Below are 23,169 nucleotides of genomic sequence, written 5' to 3'. Positions count from 1 at the left end.
TTTTTTTTTTTTACAGACAGCTTGAAAGGGGCTTTTGCAGGAGGTGGAAAATGCCAGGCTGACTATTTCACTCAATTCACTGACAATGTTTTTTTTTTTTCTTTTTAATATATATTCAGAATCCATGGTCATATACTACCTCCAAGGGTTGAAATGTACCAATCAACTTTATACATAGCGATTCTGATTAAGGTGGACAAATTGTCTTTTGAAGGCAACCGATAATTACAGTTTATAGCCCTGATACTTCCCCTGAAAAATCGCCGGCTAAACTTTGTAACCCCATTTCATATCTGTGCGGTTACTGTCTGCTTTTACAGGCAGTGTGAAAGGCGAGTTTGTCTCCATGGTAACAGAACAGCCAGAGGAGTGGATATTAGCCCTTGCAAGGGTCCCTGAGATCAAACAATAGCAGGAAGAGAGTGGGCTGCGTTAAGACCCTCAGCGACCTCCACCGCTCTGTCTCTTCATCCATGTGTGTGAGTGCGTCTGTCTGGAATGAAGCGGACGACCTGTGAGGAGGGCAATGAAAACAAAAACAGGATACCAGAGAGAAAATATCAGAGCACATTCTCCACCTTGACTGTGTGCAAACAGACACAATTCAGCTAACAGCTAACCTTTACAAGCATGTCAGGAATGTGAGACTGCCACTCTGTGACGGATTTGCTGTATATGCTACTACATTATAGGAAATGATCTGTTGACTGGTTACAACATTAGATGCACCTGCACAGTCCATTGACTGTTTCAAAAATGCAGAATGACCTGTTACTATACAGGTAAGTTTTGTCAACACACTCTCATGATGACATCATGAGTAGTTAGGCAAAGGGTACAGCACAACAGTCCAGATGTGTCGTCACGACATATTAGGTATCAATGGGTGCGTAGTAATTCCAAAAGGTGCTGAATGTTGACTCACAAGACTTAGATCCAGTGTGTTTATTCATGTCTTGCCAAATCTCATAAAATGTTTATTAATTTATTGTGCACCTTCAACTGGCCATTTCACTGGTGTTTGAGATCAGATTTTTTTTAAATGCAATAAACGCAAACAATAAATAAACAATAAACACATTTCGAGTTTTATACACATTCTACTGTATGTATAAAAATGTTTCTTAATTATGCGTCTACTGGACACATGTAAAGCAAGAAAGAAAAGAAAATATTCAAATCTAGCATAAAAATATTTGCATAAATGTTTTATGTACAGTACAGTATTATGTATGTATACTGTTATGTTTTGCATGTTTAAAGTTTTTTTTAAAGGGAAAAAAACAATACAATTTATATTTTTTTTAATTACATACATATAATGATCCTTAAACGTTCTATTCCTGTAGTCAAGTTCAAAATTCCTTAATTGAATTATTGACTGATATTCTATTAGTTCCAACGTTTTTTGTTTGTTTGTTTTTTTTTAACACATAACTAATACATATTGCGATTTTTTAAAATCGTTAAAAATAAAATTATTAAACTATTTAATAGTAAATAAATAGTAAAATGTGCTTGAAAGTCAAGCCTTGACTTTTGGTTGTTTTTAATCATGAAGGCCAAACTTCTCTTATAATGCAGTGCATTTCTACCACCACACGAGTAAACACGTTTCAATGTCCAGCAACGATAATATGCAAATGTCGCAGGTGGAGGATGAGTGTGGTGACGTCAGCTAGCAGGTGAGGGGACTGCTGGTGGAGCGAAGTCTCATTAGCATCACCATCATCTGGGAGGCAAGCAGGGAAAGCAAGCAGAGCGGCTAAGCTCCACTTTTGCCATCTGTTTATTTCCATAGCAAGAAGAAGACGAGCAAAGGTACAAATGGAGAAAGAGTTGAGCTTTCACACGCCAGAGATGGGGTCACTGCTGATTCTCCAGGTAAGGACGACTCCTTCACATTCATTTTTACCTTCGCTAGCATGTTTTTCTCGTCAAAATAATGTTGCTGCGTCTGTGGTTGCCATGGTAACGGGCCTTTGAGTTCCTTTGTGTTTGTTAGATGGCTAGCTAGCAGTCGTGATACAAAAACAAATTCTCAAGCGAGTCCACTTTGTTTTGGAAAGGCCACAAATTTTCATTTGTAGGCGCGTGATGATTAGCGCTTCAACTTGTTCACTGTTTGATAATACGACAGCTGTAGTGAGAATTATGTCGCGTGGAAACACGACAAAAGGCGTTGCTTTACGGCTAGCTATCTGTGAGTTAATTACTAATATTACGCATGCGTGTTCATATTCGAATTAGAGGAAAAAACGTCCAAAGAACGGCTTTAGCAGATATAGTTGTCATTATTTTATTCACATTCACATGCCACATCTAATCTAGAAGAGCTTTTAACCAAGATTTGACAGAGATGATAATATTCAGTTTTGATTTACACTGTCATAGACGTATTTGACATGTTTGTTATTGTGTGCCCATGTTTCCCAACCTTTTGAGACAATGCATTTACATTAGAAAAAAAAAAAAATGTCATGGAACACCACCAAACAAAAGTGTCTCAAAAAGTTCTGAATATTAAAACAATGATCATCTCACCTCAAATTTACTTAGTGTGAAATTTAAAAATCTCACTTTTTATGCACTAGGCCTACAAGTCAAGTAAGATTAACAAACTCAATTGGTGCTTTAACGTACATTGTATTTTACATAAGGCCATTCATATCTTGGCATGTTTCATCATACTTGCTGTAACTGTTGGGTGTTGTTATTTAAGTGTTCTGGGAATTGTGTGTTGACATCTTTTTTTTTTTTTTTTGTCTACACAAAGGCATTTGGTTTTAGAACACGCTGATAATTAAGCATTAGCCCGACTTGTTTCCTGAACCAGTTGAGCGTCAATTTAAGTGAATTAATGAGCTAGCATAAATAACGCCATTGATAATAAGTGAGAACGCCCATGTTCGTTTTTTGTGCAAAGGCACACTGATCAACTGCTGGTTGTATGAATTTTACTTCCTAACTTGGTGGTGGTGTGACAAGTTGAATCATTACAACAATCCCCCTTTTTTTTCTTTTTTTTTTGCATTATCTATCTGCCGCCACATTCTTGTTGTCTTTAGCCACCACCCCAATCCTCCTCTGTCACCATGGCCCTCTTATCTATTTCCCTGACTTTTCTCCTGCCTCGCACGGTGTGCTCCACTTTCCTGCCGCCGCCCTCATCCTTGACCGTGCGTGGCCCACTTGCCAAGATGTGGATGAGCGGGGCACGAGGCTGATCTGGCTGTCACATGCCGTCTGCGGGGTCACACACAAACGTGACGTGGCCTCCTCCAGCACTCTCTCCTCCCGTTGGGCTGTAACCGCGAGCTAAGCTTGTTTGTCACAGGAGGCGAGTAAAGGTCTCGGCTTAAGCGGTAGCCTTGTCTTATCAGCTATGCCCTCTCTGAGAGAAAGTGGATACATTGTTTTTGGCACATCAAGGTCTTGTCTAGCAGAAAAGAGCTGTGTGGAATTTCTAGGTGGAAAGTGGTTGTGACAGTGGTGAAACGTTTACGAAGAGTGCTGGTGAGGAGAGCTAAATCCCCAAACAGATTCTCGTGTTTGCATTAATCTGCGTTGATCTGGTTAGACACAAAGTCCTGGAGGTGATTTGGCAAAATGCCGCTAAGATGAAAGTCAACAGCACTGTGGTTTTGCGCTGCCAGTCTTAACCTGATGACCCTTCTGATCCTACTTTTGCTACTCACATCTCCCACTTAACTCACACATTTTTCAATAAATGCATCTTAGATGAAGGTTTAGGTTGTCAATAAGGTCTGTGTGTGGCCAACTTTTATTCACTCTACAGGCGGTGTTTTCCGACCCACTTCTCGCGCCAAAAGTCAGGTGGAATCGCAAAACACACATTTGAAGTTAATTCTCTAGATGCTCACCTGTCTGAAGTCCTGAGATTTTGATGATGTCAACCATCATGCGTGTGCGACCTCCTAAGTTTTGTGCGTGTTCGTTTGTTGTTTTTTGTTTCCAGACAACAATGTTATTTATATCCCTGAGCTGCACTCACATGCTTTCACATTTATTACCCAACACAAAGTTTAATCCACACTTGTAATCTCTTCCAAAACTCCTGACAGCGATTAGACAAATTTGGAAACAATTGTGCCTGGATTATTTGTGTTCAATTTTGGACGCTGTAACGATTCCTAAATGAGGAGGAGGGGTAGTCATCATGTCTGAAAGTTTTCGAAGGTTTTTGTTTCCCCACATAAATTCAACAAATTTATATGACTTTTCTTCTAAAATCTTATAAATTGTCTTGAGAACAAAGTATTAATAATAATAAAAAAATAATAATAATAATTCTATGTGACCATATAAAGCATAGTGTAAGTAGGGGGGGGTGTAATTGATTTTTTTAAAATTCACTATAGAGATAATTGATTTTTTTTTTCAACATAATGCAAAAGTGAAAATTTGCAATTGAGTCAAGTCGTCTTGAATTTGTGTCCAACTGTGTTGTTAATAAGTGACATCACCACCATGAGGACCAAAGAGCAGACAGAGATCATGTTTCCACACAAATCTAAGCAGTTTCTCCACATCACTGCTGAGTCAACCATTAAATATAATAAGTCAACTTGTTGCTACTGATAACCAAACATGTTTGCCGACGTAACTTATTCATACTCCGGTATGGTCATGCAGCTGTCCATTGAAGCAGCCGGCACCTCGCGCAGCCCCCCTTTCCTGCCGCAGGATGCGACGTAGTGACGCGCGCGTGGAAGCGTCCTTGTTCTAGCGATGTGTTTGCGCGCGCCGAAAAGACTGCAAGGAAACAGCTTGCCAGCGGCAGAACCGTCAGCAGGATGCCGTGGGGGAGAGGCGGCGCGGTGGCCCTGCTCCTGCTCTCGGGCCGAGGCATCGGGCGGGCCAAGGCCAGGTAGGATCAGACTCGGTGGTTCTTGACCTACACTTGAAGATTTGGCACCGAGATAGTTTATGAAACAGTTGCTGTAGTTATTTTGCTGACTTTCTTTGTTTGAAGATAGGAGAGTGATTGAAACCACATGTTTTTAGTATCAGTCTCCAAATCGTTGTCAAGCAGCCTTTGATCAAGCATGCATGAACGGCTTGTTACATTCTGTAAAGGTTAAGAAGCTTGCAGTGGAATTCCTCCACAAGGATTAAACCTTGCCTTGCTTTCGACATTTTTTTTTTCCAGCGGATTACAGTATTCCTTGACAGAGACAAGCCGGGGTTACTCTGTGTTATTATTGCTATCAAAAAACACGTTTGACATTTTGTCCATTCTTTTTTTCTGAGCAGCTATAGTTTCCTGTGGGAGTGTATATGCACTTCAAATGAAAACCATACCAGCAACTTCGCATTTTTTTGTAGTTGCGGACGGTTGTTGGCAATAAAAAAGAAGATATGACAGGTTCCCCAAGAAAGTTGTCAGCTCATTCTAAAGAAATATTTGTTCAAAATATGCCTTAGTGACAGCTGAAACATGACATAAATTGTTCAGTTGCAGTCTAAAATTACTAATAGTGAGTTGTTGTTTTTTTGGACCTTTCTAGGAGAGTCTACACCAAAGTTACATGGTTTCATCTGTCTGTCATTCGTCCATCCAAATGTGTTGTCACTGTGTTTCAAAGTGATTCATTTAATTATGGACTTATTTTTGCACTTTTGTGATGACAGTAACCCCTTGCTGGGGGGAAGTGACCGAGCCCAGCTGTGAATAGTGAAAACTCGAGCAGTTTGACGCCTCACCTAAAAAAAAAAAAGTTTGCACCAGAGAAAGCAGCACAGTGACCATTCAATGAATGTAGTGTGACCAAAACAATATTCTTTTTATTCTATTTTCATTTCTATGTTTTATGGCAAACAATATTATGGAATGCTTTTTTTTGTAGACATTACAACAATTTTCTCCGATTTGGGAGGAAGGCTGGAACGGATTAATGGCATTTCCATTCATTTCAATAGGAGAAGTTGATTTGAGATACAATTGTTTGCATTATGAGCGTGCTTACAGAAACAAAACATTCTTATCTCAAGGCAGCACTGTACTTAACACAAATTAGTTTACTACTTTCCTATTTGAAGTTCTTTGGCCCTATCTGAGAGTATTTCAGAAAGAGCTCAATACAGCGAATTAGGGAGTCTTTCAGCAAATACATGGTGGATAGATTCCACGGATGATAAACGAGAATAGGTGAATGGCAAAAAGAGGATCATTTTCGCATTTTATTCATGTTAAAACCAAATGTTTTACTGGTTTTACATTTTATTAGCATTTTATTTCTATAACTTGTTTGATTCAAGATTAGGGCCCGACTGATTTAATTGACAGATGTTCCTATCTGATTTTTTTACCTAAACATTGAAACATACTGTGTTTAATCTTAAATCTCCCCAATGTCATTCTTGTGTAAATTGATAAACATCACAAGCTACAGTGCAGGTTCCACTTGAATTCCCACAGTATTACAACACATTGCTTGAATTGTTCAAGTGCTTTGTATTGCGCCATACTCAGCCACGTCAGACAGAAATAATGTACAGATGCCAACCAGGGTTCACAATGTAATGAGGTCAATACAAGAGAAGAATGAAAAATGTACATTTTTGAAGGGAGAAATGTTTATACTGACTTTTCAATTGTTCGGGTGTATGGTATGTGTTCTATTACGTACTTGGCACATAATTTGACAAATGAAAGGTAGGAATGAGAGTAATTTGACTGAGGGGTTTCACAGGTGACCCGCAGACCTGTCGCGCTTGAGCAACAAGCAAAAGCTTTTCACCCTACTTTTTGCCTTACACGCCTCACACAAATTACGTCTACCTGTTGCTGACGCTCAGGTATGCATGCAGGAACTAAACTGTCAGGTATGTCATGCTAAATGGAAATAATTAAGCAATTAACATACTTGACGGTTTGTTTTTCATGTCATGTCCATGCACAAGTACGAGTTACAAGGCTCGTGCTTTGATTGGCTTGTTTGATTAACTTAAAATGCTGACGTAATCGTGATAACATGACTCATTTTTAGAAAAATAATCTGTGATGATAGCACAAATAGAGCCATGATCTCTGTGAAAAATCGGGACATTATGTCCCTCCAGGTCCAATATGCACTAATGTGTCCCATAGGGCTCATTATTGCACGCTAAGGTAACTGTTTGTGCCTTTTCCCAAGGCCATAAAAATATGTTTCCAAGATGTGAGCAATAAAAAAAAAAGTCATTCTAGATAGCATATAATCAGAAAAAGGGAGATGATTTCACAATTATCATCCATTCAAAGGAGGGCTAGCGGGGCGTGTCGCCTTAAGAGCGGGAGGGAGGTCAGGTGAGAATGATGGCTTTTACTTCAAGGCGTCGCCCCTCCCATACTGCATTCTACTCAGCACAGTTTACCAGAACTTCCTGTCGCAGTTCAGAACAGCACTCTTAACTCACTCACATGCTGTGTTCGGGATCTCGGTTCCGTGCGGGACGCTTTTAATTCCTGGATTCCTTTGGCGCTGTGAACATGGGAGGCAGGGAGGAGGTGATGGTGACAGGTGTACCGGGTGGGCCCACCGTGCAGTTTACACGCTGGAACAATATCAGGCTCCGTCCTTCGCAGAAACCCATGCGGATCCGAAACATAAGGCAGTCCTCACAAAAGAAGAAATTCAGGTAGGAACCATGCAGAAGTCCGGTTGCTGGATTTGAATGAGGAACTGTGATTTTGAATCATCAGCTTTGACCAGAAACAGGTGTGCTGTGATGAGGTGCTTAGAAAGTGTACTATAAGCATAAATAACACTTCCGCTTGCTTAAACAGGACTGGCATTGATTGAATCGCCACTTAATTAGTTGGTGTCTTTCGAAAGTAAAACAAAAGTTATGAAAGGCTGTAAAGGGTTTAAATCACGTCAACTTATTTGTTACACAGGTTACAGCACTTTTTTTTTTTTTCTAACATGCAGCAGATGAGAGAAAGTGGGCAATTTTGCAGTTTCTTTCCAAAGCAAATAAACTTTTATCGTAAATGTAAAACCAATCACATTGTAAGTGTTCCCCTCTGACAAATGACAGCATGTTTTGCAACCAATGAGACAATGTGTTGATTAATCATCAGGAAGTAGGCAATTTAGCACTTTTGTTTCCTGCAAAAACAAAAAAAAGAAGTGATCAGTGAGGCAAGTAAATGAGAGCTTGTGGTGTGTGTGTGTGTGCTTGTGTACTGATTCGCTACTTGCTGCTTTTTAAAATCAAGTCAATAGTTTTGAGTAGTGAAGCTTTTATTAAATGGCATTTCATGGTTTAGAAACGAAAATACACATCACAGATTATTTCCTTACCGAAACCTAACCTTCGCCTCACCTGAGATTGTTTCTTGGTGTTAGACAAAGCTTTGTCTTTTTGTTTTGATAGGCTTGCAAAGAACATTGTGATCGCAGCTAAATTTATGTTTCTCGGCTCACGATTGGTGCTCCAGTTTGTGCCTTATGGAATGTGACTGAGCCACTTGGGTGGGATGACTCAGCCGCTCGCGTCCTGTAGCTCTGCCTCGTCTCTGTGGCATGCACACCATGTGCCATTAAAGTACAGCAGCATAATTTGTATTGCTATAAAATGTATTTGATAATTGTTGTAAGCCACCGTGACCTTATGCACAATTTTAACATTATCACTGGATTTAATTATATTAAATTAAATGAATGAGTTCTCTAAAAGGAATGGGAATAAGCCAAACCAATCCATACCTACCCCAGCGTTACATTTCCAAAATTTGTGTGCGCAATTTATTCCATATTTGTCAATTGTTTGCAACACACATGAAGAAATGTTTACCAGATTTGTTGGTTCCCCAAAAGAAATAATCAGTGTGTTACAGTCCTATTAAAACTCATTCACTGCCATTGACGGCGATAGACGTCAAAGATCTGTTTTGACTGGACAGCTATTTGTCCAAAATGCATTTTGACTGGGCAGGCAGTGAATGAGTTTAACCACAAAAAAAATAGCCATACTCCTAAAACTATTTTTCTTCATCATTGTTAGATTCTCTTAGCATAGTTTATTTATTTATTTGTACTATTTGAGCTCTTTTAACTCATCACCCTGCCCTCTTAAAATTCCAACTCATCTACAGAAATACACAAAAACATTTTTTTTTAAACTTTAATTTTGAATGTTTCCCAAAAGTGAATTGTCTTCAAAGTTATAATTAAAAAAAAAAAAAAAAAGACCTAAACACAGTTTTTAAATATTAAATGCGTATGTATTGTTCTTGAAAGGTCACTGCAATTAAACATTACTCAACAAATGTACCAGTTAAGTGCATGTCTCTCTATATAAATAAAGATGAGTTGACTTCACATTTTGAATGTTCAAATCAGTGATTCTTACACGTACCACTAGAGGGAGCCCACATACCACACTTTGAGAATCACTGCTTTAAAGTGCATAGATAGTGATCCCACAGGAAAAGGTGACTGTGTTTTATTTTATTTTATTTTTTTTTGCCTCACGTGCTACATTGACAGTTTACTTGAGTGGGCTAGTGGGAGCTTACGTCCTTAGAGTGACATCTAGTGGTAGACCGATGTCTTCCAAGCCACATTTGTCAAGAACAATAGACACACCCCCTCCCCTTCGGCATCTCCTCTCCATCCCGCTTCTTTTGTCTCTCCCATCTCTGTGCCGGCTCCTCCGTCTTCCCCGCTCCACCCCCTCGGTCTTCGCCCCTCACCTCCAGCTCGCCTGCGTCCTCGTCGGCCTTTTGTTTGCATGCACGCCTGTGATTTCTTCCCGTGTGTGTATGTCTGCGCCAGAGATTCCAGCCCCACCGAGATGAGCGCGGAGCCCTGGGCCAGCCCGCAGGACCAGGCCGCCGCTGAGCACAGCGCACACACACCGCCGCCCTCGCCGCCCTCCCAGGACCAGGAGCAGCATCCCGACAAACACTGCCTAGACTCCTTCTGGAAGGAGGTGGAGAACATCCGACTGGTGGGCGGCCTCGCGGACCCCGACAGCGCCCGGAGGGATTCCAGACAATCGGAAGGTAAAAGATTGCTCATGGCCATTCAAGTAGCTTTTTTGCCTTCTTGCTGCTCAAATGATGCTTTTGCCATGGCAACATATCAGGTTTCAGAGGAGACACATTACCATGACGACACACACCCAGTGGTGAGGAGGGGTGAGAGGGGCTTGTATTTACGCACCAGTTTTATTGTGTCCACGGTCACCCAATGATGTGACTCATTGTTGTGTTCAATAGACACCCTTGTTGGCTTTATTCATCAATTGGGAATAAAAAAAATTAAAAAAAAATCCATCATGCGGCTTTGTGATGCACATGCAGTATGGTCACATGACTTTCTTTGTGTAAAAGCTGGCCTATGATGCCTTATACAATAGCTTAAAAAATCAAATTAAAAAAGGAGTTTTGTCAAAAGGTCTTTGTTTTTCCTTGAACCTGCTAACACAGCTTACGAGTATCTTTCTTTATTGTAAGCGATATAGTTACTGGCTATACAGTATATATATATTTTGTTTTTGCAACATTTTGTAATCCATAACATTAATCTGTATGATAATAATTCCTCTGAGCGCCGTCTATGCCAAGGTTAGTTTAGCTAACGAAAACTAATGGAAAAAACTAAAACTGAAATTCAAAAAACAATTTCGTTAACAAAATAAAATAAATGAAAATGCTTTTTAAAAAATAACTAAATGAAACTGCATTTTATGTTTACAAAGCAAACTATAATATATAAACTATAATTATAGCGAAGATGTCCTTCGTTTTAGTCTTTGGTAATTAATTTAATACATGAGAATTGAAGATGATTTTAAATGTGATTTTAAGTATTTTTATTTCAATATTAACCAGAATAAGGCCTTTTCGAAAATGTGTTACATAGAAGTGATGTCATCTAGCAGCAGCCAATGAAAAAGCACCTTCAGATGACATGGCTACTCGGTAACAAATTTGCCTGCTTGACTTTTGGCTCCAATGGCTCGGCTCGCCTGCTTTTTCATTTAACTCAGCCGAAATGCAACGCTAGGTCAGAAATGTGTTACTTTTTTCATTTGACCTTGGTGTTTATTAAATATTGCGCATAAAATACACATTTGAAAAAAAAAAAAAAAAAAAAACATAGTAAAACTAAGCATTTAAAAAAAAAAAACTACAAATAATAAAAACTAACAGAACCACCCTGAAAACTAATTAAAACTAAATAAAATTGAAAAACAAAATAAAAACTATAAGAAAATTTAATATTCCAAAATTATAACAACCCTGGTCTATTGTTTTTGAAAAATTGGATATCACTGAAGATATTTCTGGTTGTTTGTGTCAGACGGTGAGCAGGAGGAGCAGTGGCTGGCCGATGCCGGTCTGTCCAACCTCATCGGCGAGGGCAGCGAGGATGTGGACAACGCCGTGCTTCTGTCCACGCTAACGCGGACGCAGGCCGAGGCGGTCCAGCGCCGAGTGGATTCCTACACCATGTCCCTGCGCAAGAGGAACAAACAGACGCCGCGCCACGTACGGGAAATCTTCGACGTGCCCATCCACCAGGTGAGCCTCATGCAAAGAGTAAGGAATCTTTTTGTAAGCACACTTTTTGTGTTTCATGATGATGTAACCACTTAACGACATAACTGCATTGTTATGTTTTTGTGCAAATGCGTTTTGTTTTTTTCTTTTTCAGTAATGATTTAAAAAAAAAAAAATTATATTGCTTTCTTTTTTATGCCAATGATTAACTCATTCACTCAGTCACTGCCGGCTGTTTTACTGGATTTTGAATGATTTTGCAACGCCCACAGAATATTGTGTTCTATTGCTATAAAAATCTTGAACCTACCAAAAGAAACATTAAAGTGTCTTCTTACATCAGGAAAAAAAAAGTATATTTCTATCCGTGTCCGTTTTGCAGCAATTAGCATTAGAATATAGCTAAGTTTCATCATTATTCACAAATCTATTTAGAATTGTGAGTAATTGAGCTTTTTTCAACATGGCCCTGGTTGATCTCCTTTGCTCTGCGCCACCTGCTGGCCGTTTGTGTAATAACTACCATTGCTTCAACCATTCTTTGCAGTTGAGAGCCTGCATCAAAGCCTTCTGTATGCTCTAGCATAAAAAAATAAAAAATTTAAAAACGTATTAATACGTCTTTGGGGCACTTAAAACATTTGAAATAGAACATATACATTTTTGGGAGCAAATGAGTTAATGATGCTTATATTGTGTAACAGTCATTTCACATTTTTCTTTTTTTTTCCGCACGCTACTTTCAATGTACGCTTTCTTTCTACGATTACATTTACTTTATGCTGCATTCATTATCTATTTGTCAAAAAAAAGTCACATTAAGCATCATTTGTAGAGACGCCAGGTCTGCTGTGCAGGCAATGTGTTGTGATGATGTCATCTATTATGAGGCAGCAAAGTAACCCACCCGTCTTTGTAAGTCAGGTGGCCGATGGTAGTCTGTCGCTTCATCTTATATATTTCACTTGTTTACGCTTATCTACACTAATGTAATAGTAAAATCAGAATTACTGTAATGGAACACACTTCAAGGTCATAAATATGAAACAGTCAATGAGGACCCCTTGTCTATGCATACAGACCTCACCTGCATCATCAGTATGCAGCTATGGACAATAAAAGCAAATCCCATGTAAAGGTCACACTTTATCTCTCACATGCTTTCCTTGTGATCCTTGTCATTCATACACTCAAATGTATTCTCTGTGGCGGAGGACTGATATTTACAACTGCTGCTCCATGCTAATCACGCAATGAATCACACAAGGGTATAGTGCATGTTTGCATAATGTTGCAGAAGGAGTCACAATTTTTGTGACTGCGTACATAGCTCATACTTGCATAGTGATTATTTATCTGGAGTTGTAGACCAGTACAAATAGGCTTTGACTTTTGAAGCCATCCATCTGTCCTTCCATTTTGTCTCCCACTTCAATCACAATTCGTTATCAATGAACATAACAAGATAAAAGGAAATTACTCCTAAGAGCTGAGATTCCAACCTGTGGCCTACCAACTGATCAATAATTTCTTCCGACAGGGTTTGTCTGAGTCTCAGCATAGTGAAGAACTGGCCCAGAACAGTATGGCATCAGTCTCCAAAACGCCGACATCAGGTGAGTCCTTGACAAAGGGAAACGAGTAAGTAACTAATGGAACCAAGTCATTAAAAAAAACATCAGTCAGTCTTGTAGCTAATGAATAAATGAGTAACTTCTCCTGATACTGGCGTTGATTTATATCTGATTGTGCCTCGGCCAGCTCCCGAGATCTTCTACACCGACGTGGCTTATTGCGAACAGGCCGTCAACGTCCTCAAACAGGCCAAACTGACTCAGAACAACATCCAGTGGAGGAGGGAGGACGGCACCTTGCCTGTAAGCATTCCACATGCCGGTTCCCTCATGCCCGTAAATCCAAATTGTCACTTTGACTGTGCAGGTATTTGTTTCAAACAAAAAAAAAAAAAAACATCCATTAAGATGCCTCTATCTTTTTGTTGTATAAGTCGTCTTTCCACCCCTCAGCTAACTTTTGGTTTTCCGCCTTCTTCCTCTTCACCACCATTGTCTCACCAGCGGGTGGTCTGGCCCAAGTGCCGCCTGGGAGTCACTCAGATTCAAGACCTGTCTCACGCTGACATGAAGAAGGTGCGCCAATTGGCTCTCATCGACATGACGGCGCTGTGCGATCTCATCGGGCTGGAGGTGAAGAGGCACAAGACGGCCAAGAGGAAAATGCCAGGTATGGCGTCGCACGCTTAGATGATGGCGTGTCTAAGATTTCTATTGGCACCACAGGAAACATAGTTAGCGTTGTTTCCCATTTGTCAGTCAGCAAGTCATTAAAACGAAAGCAGGACAAGGTTGCTCTTCAACTTCCTGCATAAAGACTCTATCATAATCTCTACATGACTCTATTTTATATATTCTGTAGACAAGCCATCACTTGCAATCTGAATGCTACAGTAGTGTAGATGAAGTTCAAACCTTTAAAGAGGACGTGAATGTTTTTTTGTTTTTTTTTATCAGAGAGCACGTTGTTTGGCGTGCCACTGGCCACTCTGCTGGAGAACGACCAGAAAGTGAAGGTGGCGACGACCACTCCTCTCCTGCTGCAGGAGGTATGACAACACATATGTTGCAGAGTGTGTGTGTTTTTTTTTTTATACAATTTTAGAAGATAAAAATATGTCAGATGCAGAATATTTCCCGAAAGATTTTGTAGTAACAATTGCAAGGTGCAGTTTTTTTGTTGTTGTTTTGTTTTGTTTTGTTTTGGGTTTTTTAATACAATCAGAGAAGTTAAAAATATGTCGGATGCAGAATATTTCCCAAAATATTTTGTAGTAAGGTGAAGTTTTTTTTCTTATTTTTTAAAATACAATCATAGAGGTTATAAATATATCGAATGGAGAATATGTCCCAAAAGATTTTGTAGTAACAATGTCAAGGTGCAGTAAAAAAAAAAAAAAAAAAAAAACGTCACTGTAATTATAAAGGCATTCAGGGTAGCGCTAAAGTGTATCAAAAAAAGGGAGTGACAGTTTAGCAGAATTGTTTTCATTCAACTTGAACAAAAGCAGAGCCAATTAAAGTGATCATTTAGTTTATGGGCGAGAGAGAAGTCACAAACGATAATAATGCACCAAATAAAGTGCAAGGTGTTTGTATATATTCCTGATGCAAAAAGTATTTTTGGATTACTAAAAGTAATTGTTATATATAAGCAAACATTAAAAGTCACAGATCAAGCGTACGAGTACAAATCCCACCTGTCTTTTGGTTTTGTTGTTTGATCAAAGACGGTAACTTGAATGCAGCAACAGTGCTGAGAATTCACCAACAGAGGTGACATTGAGATATGCTGCTTATGCTTAAGATGTCTTTGATACCTGAATCTCTTTGTTCTTGTCTTTGTCAGCTTTTAACATTCCTGGAGAAGAATGGAGTCGATTCCGAGGGCATCCTGCGGGTTCCGGGATCTCTGTCCAGAGTCAAGGTATTCAGTTAAAGTATCTAAAGCCAAAACGAATGATTGATTGGTTTGATCCCCAAAAGATTGTTTCCTTATTTTATTATTAAGACACATTTCCTATTTTGTTGCAAGAACAGCTGCAGTTTATAGGGAGAAAAAAAAAAGATACGCATTTGATAGTGCTAGTTCATCTCACACGTGACAATGAGTAATTGAAGCTACCAGTAGAGGGCGCCATTTAGCTCTCAGGGAAACAACCTGACAATTTCTGTTTTCTTTTCATGGCCCTTTTCAGAACAATATTTACATTAATTGTGACATTTGTAGGTAATGAATGACGCACAGTGCTTGTATTTTGTTTATTATAAATATATTTGTATTCTATATATATAAATATAGCCAATCAGAATGTTGTCTCCATTCACAACCTAGTTTGTTGCAACCTGCGTCTTCCTTGACTGATGCTCCATCTTTTTATTGATTTAAAAAAAAAGTGATACATTACAACATATTGCATGAGGAGCCCCAGAACGCGATACAGGCTCACATAGTTCACATTGCAACGTGTCTTTATCACCAAATGTGCAGGCGTGAGTGGCCAACTGTCACTTTTTTGCGATCATTGATTCCTTGGCGCATTCGGAAACATCGCACAGTTTACACAACAAGTATTTCGAATGTATATGATATTCTGTACTATCTATAAGCCCTGAAAATGTTTTAAAATCCTGTTGTCTGCCGTTTAGTTGCTGCAGCAGAACCTGGAGGCCAACTTCTACGCAGGTATCAAGTGGGATGACGTGAGACCCAACGACGCCGCCGCGATTCTCAAGAAATTCATCCGAGAGCTTCCCGCTCCTCTGCTCACCGCCGAGTACCTCAACACCTTCAGCGCCGTCAGAGGTCAGAAGAAAAACGGTTTTACTTTTTATCTTCATTCTGGGGGAGGGCATTTTAAAAAAAAATCCACAGAGAACATTTTCCACAAAGGATAAAACAGCTCCATGTTTACATCTTCTGTCCCGAGAAAGGTGTAACAATCATCTGTTTTCATCCATTTTATTAAAACACGGATCAATATGAGGATCATCTGATTAATGGCTCACTGATGGGGACTTGGTGAGGAGGTTGGTGCGTGGTGATAAAACAGCGGACGTGAGCGCAGACATAAGCTAGCAAAGCTAATGGCCCCCTGTCACCGCGCCATCCATCTTATGACATCCCATTACTCTTCCACAAACGCAGAGGAAATGAGTGCACGTGTCCATGTGTTGGTTGTTTTGTTTTTTTTCAACCTGTCTCACCTTTTGCTTTGTTCCTCTACCAGACATCACCGATCTCAAACAGAAACTTCACGTGTTGAACCTGCTCATTCTGTTGCTGCCCGAACCCAACAGGAACACTCTGAAGGTGCGCACGCACATTTTCATTACATGTAACCGAAATATAAACACACTCGTAGTGACATTTTTAGCTCGAGTGTGTTTGGAACGAGACATTTGTTTTTCCGTCAAGCCTCCTCCAGATTCCAGCAGTTGCCTGGCAACTGTTCTCGAGTCATACAAAACAAAATGGTGCGCCTGCACTTGAGTTTAGCACCAGAAACACAAACAAGACGAGGAAGCTTTTAGCAGTGAAAGTAGGCGGAGCACACACAGCCTTTTGTCCATTGGGTTCGCACACTGGCAATGCCGGTTCCGTCTTTTATCATGCAAATGGGCGAGCGTGTGGTAAACTTTCACCCCGAGTCGGAACACGCATTTGGATCGCCAGATCTGTGAAGTGGCTAAGTGGCGATTAGCATCAGAGGATCGGACGGCAGCGTGTGGATGCACCTGCAGAGAGTGAGCAGCTGCCCTCCACCTTCCACAGCTTATTGTTTCGCCAGCCCAATTGTCACTTGGAGGGGGTTTTTTATTGGCTGCAAAGCACTGGCTTCACAATGTATAGTTGATGTAACCTCCAGTATTGCTAGATTACCAACTGAAGTATCATCAATGTGTTAAAAAAAAAAAAAATGCTACTATTACCTTGATTGTTGCCATTTTTGGTATATGGGGTCCTCTGTTTTCGACGAAGTTCCTTTCCTAAGCAACCTGAAATTGTCTTCTCACTAATCTAGCCATATAAAAAATAATAATAAATGAAAAAAAAAGTAGTTAATTGTTAAAACATTAATTACACCCTGCTATAGTCTATCACTAACCTTTGCTAAATCAGTTGGAAAGTCAACTATAGTAGAGTATCACGCGGTTCACTTTTCATGGCCTCGTTTTGTGGAATTTTTTTTTTTAGGTGAAATTTTGCATGCATTTTTTTTTTTTACACTAATGTACCTATTTTATAAAATTTATGAAGGTTTGAACAATGAGAATTAGGGGCTGCATAGAACATATTAAAGCCAGAAAAAGACTTTTGGATTGACTTCCTCTTTAAACAACAAGAAATGCTTTTGAGGTGTAGGTATTATTGTTGTCCACTTGGGGTCGCCATCCTCATGTTCCCCCTGAATCAATGTATCTGCGCACATCTTGGACATTTGTATGCTTCCAATGTGAACAGTTTGCAGAAGGTCACTTTCTTGTGTTGCACTTCACAAACCTTGTGTATAAAAGACCTACTCGGATGAGTTTGTCAGTTGGCACCTTAGTGGCTGATCTTGAACAAAGACTTGATAAAATCCCACTTTTAAATATTAAACATGCCTCACTGACTCTAACTTTCAGTTTCTCTTTTTGAGCGGTCACAGCCACTTGAGATGCTTCATTGGTGCATGTGCGCGTCTTTTTATCAGGCCATCCTGGAGTTCCTCAGCAAGGTGGTGTCCCACGAGAAGAGGAACAGGATGAACCTGTGGGCCGTGGCGACCATCATGGCCCCCAACCTGTTCCTTCACAAGGCCGTGCCCAGCAGGCTGACCGAGGGGGCCGAGAAGGGCCAAGTGGAGAAGGCGGCCGACGTCATGAGGCTCCTCATCCTCTACCAGGACCTGCTGTGGACGGTGCGCTTGCGGCGTCTGCTGCTGCTCACAGAGTTTGTTTACCTGATGCGACATGAGCTGTGATGTCTTCTCTCCACAGATTCCAAACTTCGTCATGAACCAGGTGCGGAAGCTGAACGAAAATAACAACCGGCGCTACCAGTTTTACGATCGCCGCATCAAGAACCTGCTGAGGAAGAGTCACACCGACAGCAAGGAAAAACCTGATAAAAATACCTCAGAGGTTAGCTTTCACAAATAGTTAATAACGCCTGCTGTTGAGGATTTGCTTTTTGGAGTCGATCCGCTTGTTTTTTTTGCTGAAAAACTATTCACTGTTTTTGTACTCTGGCCAAAGCAATAACAGTATCATCTTCACTATTGGTTCCCAATTTTTGCATTTATTCCAATATGAGCCTAGAAACAAAATCAATAAAGCAAATTAGCTTCAACTTGGTATATCGAAGTCTGTTTGAAAATGTAGCCCTGCTCCCTGCAGGCACGCCGCACGGTGAAGATCCACATCGGGGATCAGGTGAGCGGCAGCATGGACTTCCAGATCAACATGGATTCGCGGGCGTCCGACCTGCTGTCCCAGTTTTCCTGCCAGTTTGTCAGCCCTGAACCTGGGAAGGGCCAACGGCGAAGGTACACCGCAAATGCTTTGCTTCAGAGAAAGAATAGAAGGAATTTGGATGCAAGAACAAGAGAAACAATGTTAGTACAGTATGCTTATGACGTGCAATGGTGACATCACCTGCTTGTAGTACTATTATTGTAACTCGTCACGCAAGGCAGGTGTAATGACACTGATTACCAATTTAAAATATTAAAATGAAGGCAAAATTGGTCAACACAAGACGTAATGGAATGGATTTCCACTGTTTGGTACTGGTTACATGTAATAACCTGAGAAGTCAAGTCTAATAGGGGAAGGAAAAGGTCACGAATTGAAGAGCATTCCAAGATGTAATAGAAGCACATAATGTTTCTCTTTCCAGGAATGGCACCATGGAGTGCGCCCTGTACGAAGTGGGAGGCAACATCGGTAAGTGTTCCATTTTCTCGCCCACATCAACTGCCTCACACTGAAAAATGTTTTCGACTTTTTACCCCCCTCATGCTATTAAAGCACTGTACCAAAAATTATAAATATTATTTCCATCCGAATGATGTTATGTGCGATCACAAAATGGCCGAAAGCCATCTCCGTCTCCTTCATCCACTGATAATCTTGAGTGAGAGTTGATTTGCAGAAACTGTAATTCACCAACGTTGCCACTGGGTAGCGCAATGACACTCTTAATTCAGCCGAATTGTTTTCATCCACTCTGTATTGGAATGCATGACAAATACATTGTGGGTGGAAATTTGTAATACAGCTCGTGAAGTGGATCTCGTTAGAATGTGCAGGTGTACCTAATGACTGAGTGTCAGTGTATCATCTTAATTTATTCACATATTAAAAAAACATATATATACAGTTTTCCCTCGTTTATGGTGGGTGTTATGTTCATAATCTACCCATGATAATGGAAATCTGTGTTTTAAAAAAAAAAAAAATCTGGTAATTATATATATATATATTTTTTTTTTGTTATCTTTTTTCGTTTAATGATTTTTTTACTTTATTATAAATGCTTTTTCATTCATCAAATGTTATTTTTTCATTTACATTTATTTTTACCATTAAAAGTATGTTTTAAAAAAAAAAATATTACAGCATACAGCACAGTATATATTTTTTTATTTATTATGTGTTTTCATTTTGGTATGATTTTTAGTTTAGTCATTTATTTCCGGATGTAGGGTTCGAGAGATATGGCCGCCCAAAAAATAAATAAATAAACAAACCAGAACGAACGTTGTAAAAAATCCGCAAAACGGCGAAGCTGCGAAAGATGAACCCACGTTAAACGAGGGAACACAGTATACCAGCAGGAAGTAATGTTTTTTGTTTTTTCCCTGTTTGCTTTAGGCGAGCACCGCCTGCACCCCGACACACACCTCCTGGATTTGTACAACAGCAACTCAGGAGGCGAGTGGGTCCTCAAGATGAAGCCCAACTCCAGCAGAATCTTGTGAAAGGATGAAGTCAAGACGGCCCGAAAGAAGAGTCGGCGGCCATTTCACGGTGAGAGCAACAAGGCTGAAGCATCCAGATGGAGGACAGATGAACAATCTGCTGGGAGCAAAAAAGAAAAAAAAAAAACCTCATGATCACCCTCTTCCCCGCCTCCACCTCCATGTTTCTGCATCCCTCCATCTCCTCCTCTCTTGGACGTGACTCATTACTTCCTGCTGAAGGACCTGCTGCTGCATTGACAGCAGCGGGAGAGAAAAAGAGCGGGAGGATCCCTGGGCAGTTTTTTGGTGCGCCATCTTTTCTCTCCGGCAATCATCGCCAGTCGAGAGCGAGCAGATGGGCCCGCAGAGCACCTCTGGCTATACGCATACCCCCCCCTCCCACCCCGTCATCAGTCTGACGCACACAAGCTTTTATGGTGTGCATCCCAGCTCGTCCACAAACAAGGTTTCAGTGCCTTGCTCAAGGGGAAGGGAGCAGGAAACGCTCGTTTTTGCTGCATAAGTGGCTCTTTTTCTAAATATCTTCCGACTGAGCTACGTTTTTTTTATCCATTGCACTAAAACAAGAACGCTGCCAGTTAACTTTTTATATCATCACCTCTTGAAATTGTTCTTCTAATATTCTTGAAAGTCAGCAATTTTGATGGCCCATGCATCCTGGTGAAAAAAATGGGAAAAATTAGGGGGGAAAAATTACTAAATTGTGTGAACATGTCGATTTTTTTTTTTTTTGATTTTTTTTAATATGGCCCCTGAAGCCATTTTTACTGATTTGTTTGGTATGGCAAAAAGTCTTAAGATCCTGTGCCTGAAAAGACGTAGAAAGTCAGCCATTTTGTTTTGAAGCAGCCATTTTCCCTTGGCAATGATGAGATTTTCTTCAATTGTTAGCAAATTTCAACCAGAATGCTGTTTGACTCGCACCAAACAAACTCCACAGGGTCACAAACGTCTTAATGTGTGTGCGCGCCCTGAAGACATTCACAGTACGGAGTCCTCCATCTGGTGCACTTCCCAAATGTTCAGGCCGGATGGAATGCTGTCGTGAGCCGAATGTTGCAAAAACTGACCAGAAGTGCTTCTTATCCTCTTGGACTTTTGGGGGATTTTCACAGTCCTGACAGTTTGTGCTCAAAAATGGACATCAATGAAATCGATGGACTTCATGTTTATGCTGCCCCCTATTGACAGTCCAGAGCATTTCTCCTCCTTCTGGCCTCTCTTTTGTGTGCCCTTTAAAAAAAAAAGAAAAGACCCTGATGCACTGATGGATATCTTTTTAGCAGAAACCCCCCCTGGTGCTCTCGTGGGCCTTATAAAGAACATCAATGGACTTCCTAACCTGTGCATTGAAGGACATTTTGAAGTCAAATGGTGTCACCTCCTCAAGGACACATGGTGAAGCTGGTCTTCATTTTTATGAACAGTGCGGGGGGCACGAGGGGGGTTACTGTGGGTCGTTTATTTATCTGAATGTGAAGGCATTGTCGTATGTGAGTTTGTGATGCTAGCTGTTGTTGATTGACTTCACTTTTCCATGTACATAGTTCGTTGTCACGCGCTTACTACTACATTTCGCAGCCAGGTGCGCGTCGCCGCCATGTTGATGCGCCGCCGCCATTTTGTGGCTCTCACGCGCGCACATCCATCATCGCCCGGCTCGCCATCTCGCTGTCATCCGGGCTGTAATGGAGCGTAATGGCTGCCGGGCGCATGCATCACAGGCGTCGCATCTCTCCGATAAAAAAAAGGGGGAAGCTAATAAATGGCTGTTATAAATTCAGGACTCCATGACAGCAGTGTGCGCATGTGTGTGCGTGTGCGTGCATGTGTGTGATGAGCTTCATCACAGGGGACACAGTTGAGCGAGCGCGTACAAAAGCGAGCTGATGGAGCGGCCTTCTGCTGACAATCAGGAGAAGTAGGTCACCTCTGAGGCGGCGTCCCGAAGGGCCCCGGACCAGGTCAGATTATGTCACGCCCTCTTTTTGGACGCCACGTCTGTGTGGATGCACGGGGTCCTCGATTATATGACGTTAAATGCATGCGAGGTTATGAATGGTGAGCAATTAACCTGCCAAAATGTCTTTGGAATGTGGGAGGAGTCCGAGGAGACCGGAGTACCCGGAGAAAACCCACGCAGGCACGGGGAGAACATGCAAACTCTAACCAGGAAGACCGAAGTCTTGCATGCAGGACTACTCGATCTCACGTCCTCAGCATGGCAGGGAGGCGGACTTGCTTAAGCATTTTCACTTATGTAAAAATATGTTTTTAGATGGGGAAAAGACACAGCCCATTCAAAGGATGGCTGATGAACTGATATTGGGTTATGAAAAGGAAAAGTGATTCAAATTGATTTATCATTTAAAAAAAAAAAACAAAGTAAACTCAGCCCGACTACAACCCTCTCTCTAAATCAGAACTCGTGAATCGAAAACTAGTCTGTGTGTGTGCGTGCATCAGTTTACGTGTGTACATATTTGTGTGTGTTGTGTGTTTGTCTGTGTGGCGTGGGGACGCCAATTTATCAACCTTCAAACGTACAGTATATCTATATCACAATGTTTTGATTTTTAAAATGGCATTCTTTACTTTTTTCTAGCCAATAAATGTGCATCTAATGTGACGCATGATGTATTCCTTCAATATGGCTTAATGGCATGCAGACACCGAGATGGAATCAGCGGGGAAGAGCATTTATCAAGCGTATCTGCACGTCACACAGTCGCAGGTGAAGTGGTGTGTCGTTCTAATCAATAGAGAGATTAGCGTGCGCGCGCGCACTCGCTTCTTGATTATGGCTGCAGCTCGCAGACAAACCACATTTTTCCCTAAATGCCTCATCAACTTTGATTTTTTAAGCTCTCGCCATGTCCAAAAGGCCTTCTGACATAACCACATAGATGAATCACAATGAATGAATAAAGAGAAGGGTGTGTGTTTAAAAAAAAAAAAAAAAAAAAGTGTGCTCTATAGCCTATTAGGTGACTAACCCAGATGATAAAAGGTCATCTTAACGTAGGCTAAACAAACACATGCAACATAAAGTATCTGTGAAAATGTTTTTTTTTTGGTGCAACATGAAACCAAGGCTGGATCA

The 23,169-nt window shown here is 40.7% G+C and overlaps 1 protein-coding gene and 1 long non-coding RNA gene across 7 annotated transcripts in view; both read left to right on the top strand.

Annotated features, from left to right (window-relative positions):
• Positions 1-1,092, top strand: part of LOC144023337 (uncharacterized) — an 83,710-nt gene extending 82,618 nt beyond the window's left edge. For 2 of the 3 annotated variants that reach the window (XR_013284532.1, XR_013284530.1), the window contains one exon: positions 17-1,092. This is a non-coding gene — a long non-coding RNA (uncharacterized LOC144023337). The remainder of the gene's footprint in view (positions 1-16) is intronic. The other variant, XR_013284531.1, reaches the window with a different exon arrangement.
• A 331-nt stretch (positions 1,093-1,423) lies between these two features.
• On the top strand, positions 1,424-22,695 carry arhgap40 (Rho GTPase activating protein 40). Of its 4 annotated transcripts, XM_077528639.1 has the most exons (16): positions 1,424-1,685; positions 1,802-1,884; positions 9,789-10,018; positions 11,322-11,542; positions 13,062-13,137; positions 13,283-13,398; positions 13,600-13,765; positions 14,053-14,144; positions 14,945-15,022; positions 15,745-15,901; positions 16,326-16,408; positions 17,793-17,999; positions 18,079-18,222; positions 18,478-18,626; positions 18,980-19,026; positions 19,957-22,695. In XM_077528639.1, exons 3-16 carry the CDS (start codon positions 9,808-9,810, stop codon positions 20,061-20,063), a joined length of 1,854 nt encoding a protein of 617 aa, XP_077384765.1. In that variant the 5' UTR covers positions 1,424-1,685; positions 1,802-1,884; positions 9,789-9,807; the 3' UTR covers positions 20,064-22,695. The 4 variants fall into 4 exon arrangements, with proteins under 4 accessions (XP_077384765.1, XP_077384764.1, XP_077384763.1 ...); XM_077528638.1 differs by having other exon boundaries at positions 1,424-1,884; XM_077528637.1 differs by lacking the exons at positions 1,424-1,685; positions 1,802-1,884 and adding an exon at positions 4,713-4,891.
• Positions 22,696-23,169: the final 474 nt, after the last annotated feature.

The sequence above is a fragment of the Festucalex cinctus genome, chromosome 8, assembly GCF_051991245.1.
Source record: "Festucalex cinctus isolate MCC-2025b chromosome 8, RoL_Fcin_1.0, whole genome shotgun sequence".
Taxonomy (NCBI): domain Eukaryota; kingdom Metazoa; phylum Chordata; class Actinopteri; order Syngnathiformes; family Syngnathidae; genus Festucalex; species Festucalex cinctus.
This window is presented reverse-complemented; position numbering and strand designations above follow the sequence as displayed.

Coding starts and splice junctions, on each gene's coding strand:
- arhgap40 (XM_077528636.1), top strand. CDS start 7,496: ATGGGAGGCAGGGAGGAGGTGATGGTGACAGGTGTACCGGGTGGGCCC. Junction 15,023..15,744: donor GATCTCTGTCCAGAGTCAAG/GTATTCAGTTAA, acceptor TCTGCCGTTTAG/TTGCTGCAGCAGAACCTGGA. Junction 16,409..17,792: donor CCAACAGGAACACTCTGAAG/GTGCGCACGCAC, acceptor TCTTTTTATCAG/GCCATCCTGGAGTTCCTCAG.